Source organism: Macadamia integrifolia, unplaced genomic scaffold, assembly GCF_013358625.1.
Source record: "Macadamia integrifolia cultivar HAES 741 unplaced genomic scaffold, SCU_Mint_v3 scaffold526, whole genome shotgun sequence".
NCBI lineage: Eukaryota > Viridiplantae > Streptophyta > Magnoliopsida > Proteales > Proteaceae > Macadamia > Macadamia integrifolia.
In genome coordinates, this window is record NW_024870472.1 from 323,626 (window position 1) to 340,284 (window position 16,659).

The following is a 16,659-nucleotide window of genomic DNA, read 5'->3' on the forward strand; positions in this document are numbered from 1 at the left end:
ACTTGTTTTACTATCAGACTATGTCTTGTTGACTTGTTCCAGTAATATTTCATGGTTCGACGATTGCTGCCGAACGAGGTTGCATCTCTTAAACACCACTATGTTTTATTGTTTTTGCAAATTTAAGTTAAACATGTTTATTTACTTTAAAACAAGCTCCCCACCAAGTTTCAAGTCATAATATGGCCGTTTGACCACCAAAACAAGAAACCGAGACCAAAAAATTTAAAAAAAAAAAAAAATTAAAAAAAAAATGAGATTTTGAACCTGGCATGGAGCCACAAAAACCTGGTTAAAACCCTGCATGTTTTGGTGGTTGGTTTCATTTGACCATATCAGTGGTTAGAATCATATTTTGGCCTGACACTTCATGTAGACCCTAATTAAGCATCTCTCAACATAATGGAAACTTTAGGTTGTTAACACTCTCATAATGCTAGTTTGGCTTTGTACCCTAGGTTGGTAGTGTATGGTACCTTGGCTGTATACTTTCTCAAATATAGCCTATGTTATACATAATTAGTACTATAACACGTAAAATTCAACAAAATAATCATTTCATAATTATTAAATGTCAAAATGTTACAACTTAGAAATACAAGTACAACTCTAAAAGTGTTACAACTATAACTCTATAAGACATTAAAGGCATAGTTGTCAAGGCGTCGCCTAGGCGACGACTAGGCGTCCAGGCGATTTGCCTGGGGCCTAGGCGATAGCCGCTTTGTTGCACTGCATGTCTCCTTGTGTTTCGGCACTTATTTATGCCAAATATCATTCAAGTAAATGATCATTTACTTAAGATATTATTCATAAATAAGCAAATACGCCCTATTTGAATCCAATAAAAATAGTTTAAAAATCAAATTCCAAAAGGATAAAAAGTCAACCCCCCAGTCCAAGAACATAAACTGGATTTTGGTTATAGGGACGATTTTCAACTTTTAAATGCCAGGGTTTTTCTCGATTATGAAAATTTTATAAATTCTATCATGTTAAAACATTGCTAAAAACCAAAGGTCCGATAAAATAATATTTTGTTTTGATATTCATAAAATTATTTTCATTCAGGCGATTTTAACAGTATTCACGCACTTAAAAATAAGTTAGACTGAAGCATAACTTTGTCATTGCAACTCAGATTTAAATAATCTTAGACTTGTTAGAAAGCTGGTTTTATGTTATAACGAATACAAAAAATCTCATGTAAAAATAAAATCATTTGACCAGTCAAACTCATAATAGAATAAGAGCATTTCTCTAAATGTTGATTTTTTATAACTTAATATGACTTGATGTTAATTTTTTATGATTTGATGTGGCTAAATGTTGATTTTTAATGACTTGATGTGGCTTAATTTTGAATTTTTTTTTTTTATACAAGGTATATATAACTTACTAAATAATGTTAGAAAATAGGAAAAATAAAAAATAACACTTGTTCGCCTTAAGACGGGCGCCTTCTCGCCTAAGCGCTTAGACAACCCTCCACCGCCTTGGTTCGCCTTGACGCCGTGACCAACTACCCCCATTCTCCCAAGGGCGCATCTGGATCCTTTGGAACCCTCATCTTAATCACATCGCCCATATTGCCTCTTCCTCCCAAGTCATCCATTTCTCCTTCTCTCCTTCAGGCTCCCCCCTTTCCTTCTTCTCCACTGTCTATGCTCTTAATCGGGCCCCTAACAGACTCCCTCTGTGGTCTGATCTCCTCCCATTCTCCTCCACCCACTCCTCCCTCCCCTGGGGTATTGGAGGAGATTTCAATGTGGTTAAGGCTTCTCATGAGAAACTGGGAGGTACCCCTACTGGCATCCTCTCCTCTGACTCCTTCAATGAGTGTATTGAGGATACAGGGATAAATGACCTTAGATGGTCTGGTTCCAAACTCACCTGACACAATCGTTATAAAGGATCTGATAGGGTGGCTTGTAAGCTTGATCTCCTTCTTGTCAATAAAGCTTGGCTACCCTCCTTTCTCTCGTCACACGCCTGGTTTGATCTTCCCAGCATCTCTGATCACTCCCCTATCTCCCTCTTTGTTCATCCTCACATCTCCTTCGGCCTAAGCCTTTCAAATTCTTTGACATGTGGACCCCTCCATAAGGATTTTCTCCCCTTAGTCAGGGATACCTAGGCCACCCCCACCACTGTCTCCTCTTCTCCCCTCATTGCTTTTGCCAAAAAGCTCGAGAGTGTGAAAGTGGCCTAGAACTCCGCCACATTTGGTAACATCTCTACGCAGCTCTCTACTTGCCAAGAGAAACTTGATCTCATCCAGTCCAAGCTCCAACAGGAACCTCTCAATCCTTCCCTAGCTGCTAAGGAAAAGTTGGCAGCTTTGGATCTCTCCTCCCGTCTTGCCCAGGAAGAATCTTTCCTTTGTCAGAAATCCAGGATCAAGTGGCTTGAGCTTAGGGATTCCAATTCGGCTTACTTTCACCGCTCCCTCAAAATCCGAACAAATGCCAACTCTATCCATAAGCTCATCTCCCGCTCTGGTCAGGATCTTCTCTCCCCCAATGACATCAAAGTTGAAGTTGTTACCTTCTTTAATGATCTCTTCCATCCCCCCTCCTCTTCGGCCTCTCACATGCTCCCCAACATCCTTAACAAATTCATCCCTGATCACTTTTTACCATCCCTTCAAGCCATTCCCTCGGACGATGAGCTACTTTCTGCGATCCTCCACCACAAATCCAATAAAGCTCCTGCCCCTGGTGGCTTCAGCTTGGGCTTCTTCTCCTCTTGCTGGCACATCATTTGTGACGATCTCATCTTCGCCATCCACAGCTTCTTCCTCAACCCTTCCCAAATTTCTGGCATCAATCACTCTTTCCTTTGCCTCATCCCCAAGGAGGGAGCCTAATGTATGATTGACTTCAGGCCCATCTCCCCCTACAATCCCCTCTACAAATTCATTGCTAAGATCCTCGCCAACTGTAACCAAAAGGTCATTGATTCCCTTGTCAATCCAAATCAATCAACCTTCATCGCTGGGAGAAGTATTTCTGATAATATCATCCTTTGCCATGAGATTGTCAGAGGCTTCAACCGTAAAGCCCATTCCCCTACGGCCCTTCTTAAAATCGACATTCATAAGGCGTTTGACTCTTTCCGCTGGGAGTTCATCTCCAAAGTCCTCCAAATGTCTTTTCCTCCCTCCTTTGTACACTGGATTCTCTCTTGCATCTACACCCCTCGCTTCTCTGTCTTCCTCAATGCAACACTATGGGCTACTTCTCCGCGGTTAGCATCAAACAGGGGTGTCCCCTCTCCCCTTCTGCTTCTGTCAGGCCCTCGAAGTTCTCTCCCACTCGATCCAATCCTCCACTAATCAACACCTCATCTCCCCCATCCCTAAATGTAAAGCCCTCAGGCTTACCCACCTCGCTTTTGTGGATGATCTCATGATCTTCACTAAAGTTGACCCGACTTCCATCATCAACATCATGGCCTCCCTCCACCTATTAGAGTCCCTTTAGGGTTTGAAAATCAACATCCTCAAATCCAAAATTTTTCTTTGGGGTGTTTCCAAGGTCCACCAATCCCAGCTCCTTACCATCTCTGGTTTCTCTTTGGGAACCCTCCCTATCAGATACCTCGGGCTCCCCCTTCTTTCCTCTCGGCTCTCTTCCCATCATTGCTCTCCCATTCTTCACTCCATCAGGAAAAGGCTATAGCTTTAGAAAGGCACACTCCTCTCACATGATGGTCGCCTTGTCCTTATCCAATCTATTCTCCAATCCCTCTACCTCTACTGGTCCGGAATCTTTTGTCTCCTGGCTTCCACCTCCAAAGCCATTGATTCTCTTCTCTGTGCCTTCCTTTGGAAAGGCACTAATGCCACCAAATTCCTTCACCCTATGAGTTGGTCTAAGGTTTGTCAAACTAAGGCTGAAGGTGGCTTGGGCCTCCACAAAATCAAGGATGTCAACTCCGCTGCAATCCTTAAGCTTATCTGGAAGATTGTCTCCAAGCAGTGAAGCATCTGGGTCTCCTGGGTTTTTTCTGTTCCCCTCAAATCTGATTCCCTATGGACTGCAGCTCTTCCCCATGATGCGTCATGGATCTGGCATTGTATCCTCAACTTTATACCCCTTGCCCTTCCTACCATATCCTGTTCTACTAGCAATGGCTCCTCCACCTCACTTTGGCTTGACCAGCGGCACGCTACGGGTATCCTCTTGCCCCTGGTCACTCTTAAAATCATCTCCTCCTCTAGCTCCACCAAATCCGCCACCGTAGCCTCCATCCTCTCCCACCATGGCTGGTCCCCTCCGTTTCTTCCTCCCCCCTGGCCAATCTCTGGTCCTCCCTTCCTCCCATTCCCCCTGGACATAGAGGATTGCATGATACTGTCAATTGGGCCCCCTCCTTGGCCATGATATCGTCAATTGGGTACCCTCCTTGGGCCTTTTCTCCTCTGCCTCTACCTGGAACTTTATCTGCTCCAAAGACCCCTTTATTCCTTAGCGCAATTTCGTCTGGTTTAAAAGGCACATCCCTCATCATAGCTTCACCACCTGACCAACCCTCTCCTACTGCCTCCCTACACAGCCCTTCCTCAACTACCACCACATTCAGATCCTACTTCCTGTTGTCTATGTTGGAATGGTACTGAAGATGTTGACCATCTTTTCTTCTCCTACCCCTTCTCTGCTTCCATGATCCATCTGGAAGAAGGTTCTCTGTTCATGCTGGCCCACCACCCGTCCCATCCTCCCCCTTCCCTGTGAATGGATTTGGGTAGACATGACCTATAGTGGCTCCTCCATATGTGACAGTTGGAAAGCTCACCTTTTGCACCACCATCACCGCCTTTGGATGGAACGTAACCTTCGTAGATGGACCCACAACTTTCCTTTTTTTGAATGGATTTGGAAAGCCATCTACTTCGACGTTTCTTCCAAGCTCAAATCTTTTCGTCAGCGCCTGGTTTGTGACACCCCAAGGAACAGGCTCATTGTTGTCTCCTGGGGTCTCCCCTACTCTATCACCCCCCCCCAAATTGTTGTATCCTCTAGTTAGCTAGTTTTAGGGCTTTCGGCCCTCCCCCTCTTTTCACCCTGTATATTCTTCTTCTTCTTCTTCTTGGTAATGAATTATTTATTCATCCAAAAATAAAAAATTACCACAGAATCCCAGACAGGCTTGAAATATGAGGAAAATTGCTGCCGCTGACAAAACTGTTCCTCCAACTATATCACAAAAGAAGGCTATGTCATGCTACGTCTGAACTCTGAATAAAAGTTCAAAGTACGTCATAGCAGGCCTAATAGGTCTCATCATCAATGTATTCTCGATACCATTTCGATTCCTTACTCTTTGAATGCCTCTATCACAGCCAGCAAGAAGCAAGTTTCTGCTGGTATCATCGAATTCTGGACCAACTCCTATCTATTTCTCTATGACATTGGATGGGAAGAGCTGGCATTTCATCTATCCCTTTCTATTCCGTATCCATCCAATCTTCTAGACAAAGCGGGATAGCCTCCAACCTCGTATATAGATCACCGGACTGGGAAGATGATGCAAATGCGGATCCACTGCAGCTGCTTGGTGGACCGAGCTAATATAATTGTTGGGGACCTGGGAATGAGAAGAAGTTATCCACAAAAGATACATACCCTATGACCAATCATCATGAGTAGCAGGGAATGATCATGATAAAGACGCATACTGATCAAGTTCACCAAACCCACCATACCCAGCATTGGATGGCTCTGTGGGAAATGATGGTGCATGCCACTGTCCCGACTGTCCATAACAACCATATCCACTACTCCCCTCCAAATGAGGCCTCCAAGTTTTTCCAATCAAGAGGAGAAACATCTATCTCCTTGTCAATGCTCTCATGCACTTCATCTAATATAAACCTATGACACGGGCTGATATAGACACACATGCTGGCCTACACTGCCAAAGGAGGAAGGCGGACAGCCAAACCATCCAGCCCTTGGGCTGATCGAGCCCAGCTGGCCCTCACTCTTTTTGTCCCTATGCCGGCCATCTCAGCAGCCATCGAACCAGCATAGGACGCCCTTGAATTAATGCATATTTGTTTCCTCAAATCGGTCTTCTAGAAGAGCCCAAAGCAGCCATTGATCCACCTGTTCAGAAGCTTTTCTTGCTGCCTGCGATTTCTCCCATACAGCTGTATTTTGTCTTTTAGTGTTTGACTGGTCAAACTTTAGTTGGACAAGTCAAGTTAGCTTCTAGAAGGGACCTTTTATTTGTCTCTTATTTTTTCTTAGTCTACAAGTTAGTTGTTAGTAGTCTAAAGCTGTTGGTTTCCTTTTATTTTACTTTCCTATTTGGGAACTGTTTCTATCTTGTAAGGTTATGTACTCCCTATAAAACAGAGATTGTTGTACCAATCTCAAATTAATGAAGACTTGATGAATTGCAGCCATTGTAGCTCCAAAACCTCCTGAGATAGGATGGATCAACATCTGAAATTGTTGCGGGTCAGAGGCTCAGACTGAGATAGCCATATCCCACCCACATCTATCACAAGCCCATCCATCGCCGCCTTCTTCTTATTTCTTCTTATTTTTCTGCTGTGAGGAGGTGATTGAGAGATCAAAGCAAGTTTATTGAAGCCTAGAAGCACCACCTACAGATCAGCTTGAAGCCAGCCAAAAGGAGAATCGATTTCAACCAGGTGTCAGGGTTTTGGCTTCCATCGATTTTCACCATAACTCCCAGATCAGACCTCTGTTTGGGAAGCCCTTTGGAGGGCTAGGCCACTACAATCAGCCGATCTGACCAGCCACAAGTGAGCCGCAGGCCTTTCCCCTATTCTGGCCGAAACCCTGTTTCCGCCAGGTTCTGTCCCAAGTTGCTGCCTGTTGAGAAGGTTCTTTGAGGGTTATACTAACCTACTTCTGGGTCTAACCTGATCAGGTGTGAGGCTTCTAGTTTCCAATTCTCCGAGTTTTAATACAATCCTCCTTTTGGGTCTTATTCTGCTTTGTTTTGGTTCTCTGATCTGAGTTCAGACCTGAGATTGGTAGTGAGTTGTTTACTATTGGCGTTTGTTTGCCTAGGGTGATCTTACCTTACATCACGGGCCTCTAGAATAACCTGCACATAAGGGGGCACATGCACCATGGCTGGCATCTTGGGTAGCATGATCAAATTGAGTCTCTCCTGTGAAACGGATAGGCTCCAGCTCTGACCCCACCTCTCCCTGGTTGTGCTCCTCTCGAAGGCTCACAAATCTATTGCCATCACCACCACCACTACCACCATCATCATCATCACCATCGCCATCACCATCAGCATTGCCATTATCTCCACCACCAGACAGGAACAGTGTGCAAGGAACTTGAATGCGACCACTCGGCATACTTGTCATCCCCATCAAGATGGGACTCAAAAGGTCAAGGAGTATTTGTGTGAGCTCAATCCTCTCGAGAAGCATTGAACCCACTAACATTGGCACCATCTAACTAGAAATCTTAGGGTAGGGCCTACCAGGAAGCTAATCCATCAAGAGGTCACCTCGATCCCTCAACCACTCCTATAGGGAATCTTCCTCATCTGACTCACTTGGAAGATATTGCTGAGCTTGAATAGGTCTTTGTCATTGTCTATGCCCATGCATATGTGCTTGCATCTTCAACCTCATGTTGCAGTGCACATCAACTGCTCCAAATGTTTATGACCCAATCAGTTCCACCACTTGGATTGAATAAGTGAAATGTACTGCAGTTGCACTCATATCCGGAGGCAGAACATATATGGGAGAGCACCTTAATTGTTATATTCAAGTTACGTGCACCTCATATATAGAACCCACCATTCACCTACATTAGAATATTCTTGGTAAGTGAATGCACTTGGATACATACTTACATGAATTGAACTAAGACACAAAATTAAAGAGCTTACTAGGACCAGCATTTTCCCGAGTGGATTTTATAACTGCATGGCCAAAAGTCCCAAAGTGCATCCTTAAAGGTCTTCATCTATGTCCATCTTAAACATTGATAAGTCGACATTAATCTGCTAATGGAAGTAATTACATTGATTATAAATACTTGAGAAACTACAAGGTCACCTCACTACTGCAGGCCGACTGCACATCTGGGTTAGGTTCCAGCTTGACCACCACATCTTGCACTGCATCTATCAATTCTTAATTCATCTCAAGTCAGTGGATCCATTATTCCATTATGAGGTGCTTCTTTCCAATTGAAGCTCCTAAGCTGTCTCTCACAAATGGATCAGACTATTAGAGGGGACTTTATCAGTACTTCAACCCATCTTCACCCTAACGCTCTAACCCATGTTGATTTAAAGAACCTAGAAGGGGAAAAAGAACAGGGGACTGAGAAGACAAACATAAAGGAGAGGGGGGGGGGGAGGGACTAGCCAAACAGTCCTGATCTTGCTTCACACTGAAAGTGCATTGAGGGGCCCGTGAGATGCTGAGATAAAAAAAAAAAAAAAAAACAAAGAATATTTGAGAGAGAGGCAATCCGGAGAAGGAACAACAGCAAGATCCGGTGGCGATCATGCAACATACGATTCCCCTGCTCTCCCCAATGATTTGTTTTTTCTGATATTCTGGTGATAATCTCTCTTTTCTCTCCACCTCTTTCTCTCTCGCTCTCCTCCTATTTTTCTTTCTCCCTCTCTCCCCTCCCTCCACTCTCTATAGAAATCTCCCAATACTGCCTATATGCCCCGCTCTACTTTCCTCCCCTATTCTCTTTGCTTATCTTTCTCTTTCTTTCACCCTCTCTCCTCCCCTTCTCCCTCCCTCACTTTCTCTCTACAATCTCTCCCTCATCGGCAATCTCTCTCACCACTCTATACAGTTTCCTTGGGAGAGTTCGTTTTTTCTCGTCCTCACAGAGAAAAAATTCTACAATAGCTATAGCAAAAATGCACAAACCCCGAAGAATTTTCAATTTTTAATAGAAGAATCTTCAATCCACCAAAGTCGTCCAAACACTAAGAAAAAAATTGCATCCAAGAAAACCATACAAAATATCTTTTCTTTTCTATCGCACCAAACACAGCCTTAAAGTGTTGATTCTTGACAAGAAATTAAGCATATTTATATCATTGCTATACCAGATCTAATAAATATATTAAAAAATACTACAAAACCTTGAGTGCCTTTGCAACTCTTAGACGGGCGCTTTGTCATCTAAGCGCTTAGGCGGCCTCAAATGCCTTGAATCACCTAGGAGCCATAGTAATCCTGGCCAGTTTTTTTATTTTTTATTTTTTATTTTTTTGGCACCTTGTTTGGTGTCAACTTATTTCTTGACCACCTCAAATGCCTATGCACCATGACAACCATGTATGATAGAATCTCATGGTTTTGTATCGTTTTTGGGGTTATGTTCTGGTGATCTTCTCTACAGAAAAGAGGATTTATGCGTTGCGTTGTATTATTATGTATTCCTATGTAGTTTTAATCTACATGAATTTCTATGCAGTTTTTAATCTACATGAATTTTTTATGTCTCCATCACTAACCCCCTCCCAAAAGAAAAGATGTCAATAGAAAAACTGAAGACCAAATGTTATCACTAACACTTTCAAGAATTCATCTATCAGAAAAGGAAAAGGTAAAGAGGAAAAATATGAAAAAAGCTTTAAACATACTGCATGTAAGTCCACGATGAAGAAGAATGTCTCATATATATTCTGCAATAATAAAGTAAGAGCATAGATTACCATGGCAAGTAAAAAAATGTGAAAACAGGTTTTTGATTAAGAAGATTGACAAAAAAACTTTGCTCACTGTGGTGTCTCCTAAAAACTTAAACCTAATAGGTGGAGCAGATTGAATCCATTTAAGTAAAGAAATTCAACCATAGGGGAAATAAACTGGATGAAAATTTATAAAAGGATTAGATTGAATGCAACGGTTCCAAGTAAAAAGCACCAGACTTTATGGACCCAAACAATCATGATTTTCATGAATGTCAGTGATTATATAATAGAAGTACCATTCAAACAATGATTCTTCAGGACACCGTGCTTGGACTAACAGTCATCATTTCTGAAAATCTTTGTCAACATCAATATATGATTACTAATGTTTAGACTTTGGACAGGAATACTTTTATATTACGAGTAAAAAGGGCCTTACCTGGTCCAAGCCTCATTTTCACAAGGTCCCCACTCCCCATGTATTTCCCCCACCCTCACTCTCTCACTCTTCACTTCTGCCCTACACCCTTCCCCCAACTCCTTTCTGATTGAAGGTCAGGTATGAAGGTCAAAAATTTAGTAACCATAACTACTAGAAGAACGTGCTACATGGCATGAAAAATGCAAGTCAAGGAATTGGAACAGATTCGTATTTGAATTGCTCTCCTACTATATTAGACCAAAAGGGTGACAGAGCTAGGGGCATTGGAAGTGTGTTACTTCAACTTTGGTGCACTTTCATCTTAGTTAATTCATGAACATGCACTAACACAAATAACTCCCGCTCAGTAAAAAATAAATAACTTCCTTTACTATTTTTCATGCAAGCCCTTTCTTTCCATAGTTAATAACAAACCTACGTTCTCCCTCTATCTTGACAAGATTTACTCATCTCTATCTCCTCTTTCCTGTCCTTCACATGGTCCAATGTAGACAGATTTGACTCCACAGACCACCTAGTGGCACACTGCCACCAGGATGATACAACAGTTCTAACCGTTGGATAGAAAGAGAAAGATCTGGATTGGCCACCCATCAAATTTCAGATCCAAATCAATCATATACCGCCCAGTATTGGTTTCATAATTAAAACTGTAAGGTGTGTTTAAAAAGGCTCAGAACTTGAACAGGATGGTAAAAGATACAGTCAAAAATGTCAAGATAGGTAAGAAACAAAAAGGGAAGATAGGGGTTTTAAACGTTTATATTTGAAAAATATGGGACCAAAAACTAAAATATATACACAAATTGTGAGATAAACTCATGTCTTATTAGTAAAATATTAATATTTTGATAGTGGGCAATAAGCATATATAATATTAAATTTATTTTTTGGGAGTCAAGATTTAAGTTTCCTTTTCTGAGTTTCTCAATTGCCGCTTTTCACCCAAAAAAAAAAACTTTTAAACATTTACTTCTATGGCATTTTTTGCATATCACTGGGTTCAATTTCAAAATCAGCGCTTAAAACGCGTTTTAACTATGACTGGAATGCAAACTTGTGATGGCATGCACCCTCTCCATAGACCTGTCTTGGTGTGCACCTTCTTGGTCGTCATGGATTATCAAAACTTAATTTTGTCATTTTGGCTAATTGCATTTGGGCTGGAACTTGACTTGTGAGTAGCAGACCTTGAGGTCTACCAGTCCACGAAATTCGGGCCCCAAAAAGGTTGGTCCTGTACAGAAGCAGATTTCAATGGGTATGGAGAAAAATTTTTCCCTTAATTAAAATTCCTTTATCCATTTTACTTTTTTTCGATAGAAAATTGAATGGCATTAGAATAACAAGAAGAATCCCTAGTTCCCTAAAACTTACAAAAATCCAACCAAGAGCTATACAACCAAATTGGTGCTTTCCTAGACCATGGGAATTGGGCCAGTGTTGGGCAGTCAATTTATTTCTAGGCTTATTATTGAGTTTTTTACTCTTTGTTGCCGATTGAGTGCTATTAAACCCAATTCAATATCTCAATTTGAAATTCTTAAATTCTTTTCATAAAATCCATAATTTTTTTTGTTTGTCTAAGTTCTTATTTTGATTAAGGGTTGACCCTGAACCACATTAGGTCCTCTCTAGTCCGCCATGAAATTTAAATACTGCCTCTAGAAGAATCAGTAACATCATATCGCCTTCTCCTGCTTCCCCCTCTTTCTCTTTCTATATACACACTCATAACCTAAATGGTAGTGTCATAGAACTAACACTGTCAACTTTATCTATTTAAATGATTTATATATCTTCATACATCCAACAACGAAGAACGTACATTATAACACAAAAACCAACTCATATAGGTCTCAATATGACAATCATATTTATCTTTTTACAGAAAACACTTGCATATCATAGTTGTGATAGAGCCAAGGCGAACCAAGGCATTGGAGGGCTGCCTAAGCGCTTAGGTGGCAAATTGCGCACCTTAAGGCAAACAAGGTGACCAGGTGTTATTTTTATTTTTCCTCTTTTATAATATTATATAGTAAACTACATATACCTTGTATCATCAAAAATCAACATTAAGCCACATTAAGTCATTAAAAATCAACATTAAACCACATTAAATTATAAAAAAATAACATTATATCACATTAAGTCATAACAAATTCAATATTTAGAGAAATGTTCTTGTTCTATAATAAGTTTGACTAGTCAAATGATTTTATTTTTACATGAGACATTTTGTATTAGGTAGAGCACAAAACCAACTTTCCAATAAGTCTAAGATTACTTAAATCTGAGTTTTAGGGACAAAGTTATGTTCCAATTAAACTTATTTTAAAGTGCGTGAATGCTGTTAAAATCGCCTAAAAGAAAATAATTTTATTAATATCAAACAAAATATTATTTTACCGGACTTTTGGCTTCTAGCAATGTTTCATCATGATAAGATTTATAAAATTTTCAGAATTGAGAAAAACCCAATCATTTGAAAGTTGAAAATTGTCCGTACAACCAAAAATTCAATTTTTGTTCTTGGACTAAGGGATTGACTTTTTATCCTTTTAGAATTTGATTTTTAAACTACTTTTTATTGGATTCAAATAAGGGTATTTGCTTATTTATGAATAATATCTTAAGTAAGTGATATTTGATATAAATAAGTGTTATGCCTTGTAGTAAGGAGCCAGTGCAATAAGGCAACGGTCGCCTAGACTCCACCTAGGCCACATGGATACCCAGACCACATTAATTCCAATGAGCACCATCAGAACCCAAGAAAGTTCTACCGACTCATAAATTCACTAGAAGCACAAGCCCAATCCGATAATAAACACTGAATATCCATGACACTCCTGGATCATCTCTATTTAGGTTGATCCATAGCTTGCCATATTTCTTCCTTCACAGAGCATCTATTGCAATATTCTCTTGAAGTCTCATGAGAAAGATAATTTTGCATATTCCATCACCAAATAGAACAATAATTCAATTTTTTTCTTACCCCCACTTGTTTTTCCGGAACATTTTCAGTCGAAAAGGTGATGGTGCTTGCATAACACTCACCAATTTGGATGAGTATGAGATTGATCATCTTGTCATGTTAACTATACTCAATATTTTAACCATGTGGGAAAGCAATATTCCAGCTGCCTTTCTCAAGCAAGATGATGACTCTTCAAGCAAACCTGTTTCCATTTATCTTACTGGTCATGCTCATGCACGGATGTTTCTGTATTTGTTGGTTTTAAATGTGAGGTTATACCTATTTTTAACATTTACAACCGAAATATTTATGGTATTTCCATATGATTTTCATCAATATATCCCCAATTCAAAAGCAAATATTTGCAAAAAAAAATCCATAACTCCTTGTGACTAAGTATCAGGAAGTTGAACTGATGAGATTTGAAGACCTACTCACGTAGAAAGAAGGCCTAGCCAATCCGTGGCCTATGGGTTTCTGTTCTATGTTTATTTTTCTCAGTCCTCTTTTTTTTTTCTTTTCTTTTTCTTTTTTTGGTTCAATTGGTCGAACCATAGTTGTCCAATTTAAGTTGTGGTTAAGTTTGGGTCAATTTAAGTTGTTTCTTTTATTCTCTTGGACAAGTAAAGAGTTATTTACCCAGAGAGAGAGAGAGAGAGAGAAAGAGAGAGAAGTAAAGAGTCAGTGAGAAGTCCACATCAGCTAAGATCTGATAGCGTATCCTGTAATCCAAGCTACAACCGATCGGGGATCTTTCCTAATTGGTCACTAGCCCGTAGCCCCTTTTCTATTTTCTATCTACAAAAGCAACCCAATGGCAAGCTAATGCCCACGATTTTGAGAAGCACTTTGCTGCTATTTCTGCTCTTCTTCTTCCATGGAGAATCCTTGTGTGTGATCAAGGGAAGGAATTGGTGTGTGATCCAATTGACACTTGCAATGAGAAGCCTGGGTGGATCATCTATTGTTCGTGCTCTCGTACTACTAATATTCTACAGTTCCTTATGATCTTCATTAATTATTTTCACTATTGATAAGTAAGGTCATCCTCTAAATTTCCTGCTCTTATTTCTGACCTGTTGAGCTGCTGTTTTGTGAAATCTCCTCCATTCTGTCCTATATCGAGTTTTACACAGTTTCAGGCCTTGTTTTTTTAATCAGTTGGGAGTTTTTATGTTGCTGTTTATGCATTGATTTGTAGTTCTGATTTCCTACATGTTTCAGACCTATTATCAATCTATATTCAGCTTCTTAAAGCCCTTATTGAATTCTGTTTTTCTGTTTTCTATTTTTTTTTTTCAGTCCTTCAGTTTGTAGACTTGTCCTTATCTGTTGATTTGAACTTTCAAATACGTCAGATCATCAGTAAATATTACCTATCCTATTCCTAATATTCGACCTCAATTTCATACCCTTTTGAACTCCTTTTTGGTCTCAGCCCAATATCTCCTTAAATCTGGATTGTTCCCTGACATAAGTTCTTGTTATTTGGGACTGTTTGAATTATTCAATTCAGTTCTACATGATGAACCTTGTATATTTGTATACACATACAATTGCTCAATTGGATAAGTTACATCAAGTTTCATTCATGCCTCCTATATGTTACACAAAGAAAGCTTGACTAAGAATACCGATAACTTCAGCCACCAGGGAAGCAAAAAAAGAAAATTAGTTCACAATGCATTAGAATTGGAGAAGTTTGAAGGTCCTTGTAAGTGAGAGTGAGAAAAGAACATAAAATAAATTAGAAGTTAACATCAAGTAACTGTTGGAGGGGAACGAGCAACATATTTATCATTAGAACTATCTTGTAAGAAACACTACATCCAAAATATTTGAGGGAAGACCACTCTGCAATGCAAAGAAGATGAGAAATCAAACAACCTGAAGTAAAATCCAATTTTTAATGGCACCAAGATAATTGCCAAGGTGTAGAGATCCCGTAGGCTGGACTCCAGATACAACCCTTTTCCTGTAAATTTAAGAATGAATGGAAAGAAAAACATCTAAGACGAAAAAGATATAGAATTTTAAGAATGATTTGAGTCCAGTTTGTGACACGATCCTTGTTAAGCTTTGACATAACAATGTTACGAGATAAAACAGCAGTTTTCATTAATCTAATGCACTTGAGTCCAATAACAATTTAGAATAACGAAAATAGCTAGGAGATATTTAAAAAGAACTATACTTGCAAAGCAGGAGTTGCACTGTCGTCCTTAAGTAAAGGTTGGATCAACAACTCATCTGAGTTTTTAAGAAAAAACCAAGAGAAGAAGACGAAGAAAGATTCAGACGAACATCAAACTAAATATCTACAATATAGAGGCAGCCAAATCAGTAACCTTATTGTACTCATTGCAGAGAATCAATGAAGTATAGTCCCAAGCTAATTCTTTTTTCCCCTTACCAAAAAATAAATAAATAAATAGTTGAAAACCAAAATCAACTGCTTCAGTGAGGATCCAAGAAAAAAAAATAATGTTTGAGAAAATTAGCTTATAAAAGAGATAGAAAATACAATGAAATGAGATGTGGAGTACCACATCTAATAGGCGAGGAGCAAATCAATAGAATTCTGGACTGCTTCAGTGAGGATCCAAGAAAAAAAAAATAATGTTTGAGAAAATTAGCTTATAAAAGAGGTTGAGAATACAATGAAATTAGATGTGGAGTACCACATCTAATAGGCGAGGAGCAAATCAATAGAATTCTGGATTGACAATAAAACGTTTAAGATATGGCCAAGCATTGAGTATATAAAATTAAGAAAGTGAGAGAACTGACTTCACAGAGGTCGAAGCTTTCTCCGAAATGTCGGATTGGGAGACAGAAACACTACAGTAGCATCGAGAAGTATCAACGTATCCACCTGGGAGACGATAGTGATGAATTCGTCCCCATTTTTTCAAGTAGCTCCTCTGCAGTCGACCACTTGACCTGCGCGAAACACACAAAAGACACGCAATGAGAAGAAGATGAGGGAATAACATAGAAGACGTGAAAAAAAAAAAAAAAAAAAGGAGAAAAAGAGAGAAGGAAGACGTACATTGAAGTGAGGAAACGAGGTGAAGCGATGGAGACGCTCATGACATGGGAGAGGACGTAGCTACCCATTGTTAATGTCTAATTGAGAATTGCCCTCGTTTTCCCTCTTTCACCTTCTCCGCTGGCTACGGTCAGTCTGAACTCTGGATAGGCAATGGAGAATACGAGATTCCCCCTTATCCGAGCGTGTCGTGACTCGTGACTCGTGACTCGTGACTCGTGAGCGGAGGAGCCTGCGCGGGGCGGGAGAATGGATTTCGCATTTCGCTTCTCTAAGACGTGGGCCGTCGTTATAGGATAACAATCCTCAGCCATTCTTATCCTGTGCAATACTGTGTAGTATCTCTAGTTGACACGTGGACATTTCGGATTGAGCGGCTCAGATTAACCTTCTAGTGAAACAATCCATAAAGATGATTGTCCAGCTTAAACCGAACCATATCAGAGCAAACCAAATCGGTTCATAGCCATTTTGAATTAAAAGGTATGAAAAACTCCC

General features: G+C 40.0%; 1 protein-coding gene across 18 annotated transcripts in view; it reads right to left on the bottom strand.

Annotated features, from left to right (window-relative positions):
• The window catches only part of LOC122069038 (tryptophan--tRNA ligase, chloroplastic/mitochondrial-like), an 81,087-nt gene extending 64,672 nt beyond the window's left edge, over positions 1-16,415 (bottom strand). For 10 of the 18 annotated variants that reach the window (XR_006137328.1, XR_006137327.1, XM_042632977.1 and 7 more), the window contains exons 1-4: positions 15,900-16,029; positions 15,458-15,517; positions 15,304-15,359; positions 14,997-15,084 (exon numbers count right to left, since the gene is read on the bottom strand). Coding sequence is in view for 4 of the 18 variants with exons in the window: in XM_042632980.1 (XP_042488914.1) it covers positions 9,631-9,672; positions 14,997-15,084; positions 15,900-16,052; positions 16,162-16,229 (351 nt within the window). In the remaining 14 variants the exon portion in view is untranslated. Of the gene's footprint in view, positions 1-9,630; positions 9,673-14,996; positions 15,085-15,303; positions 15,360-15,457; positions 15,518-15,899; positions 16,053-16,161 lie in introns of those variants that run through there. The other 8 variants (XM_042632980.1, XM_042632978.1, XM_042632971.1 and 5 more) reach the window with 7 other exon arrangements.
• Positions 16,416-16,659: the final 244 nt, after the last annotated feature.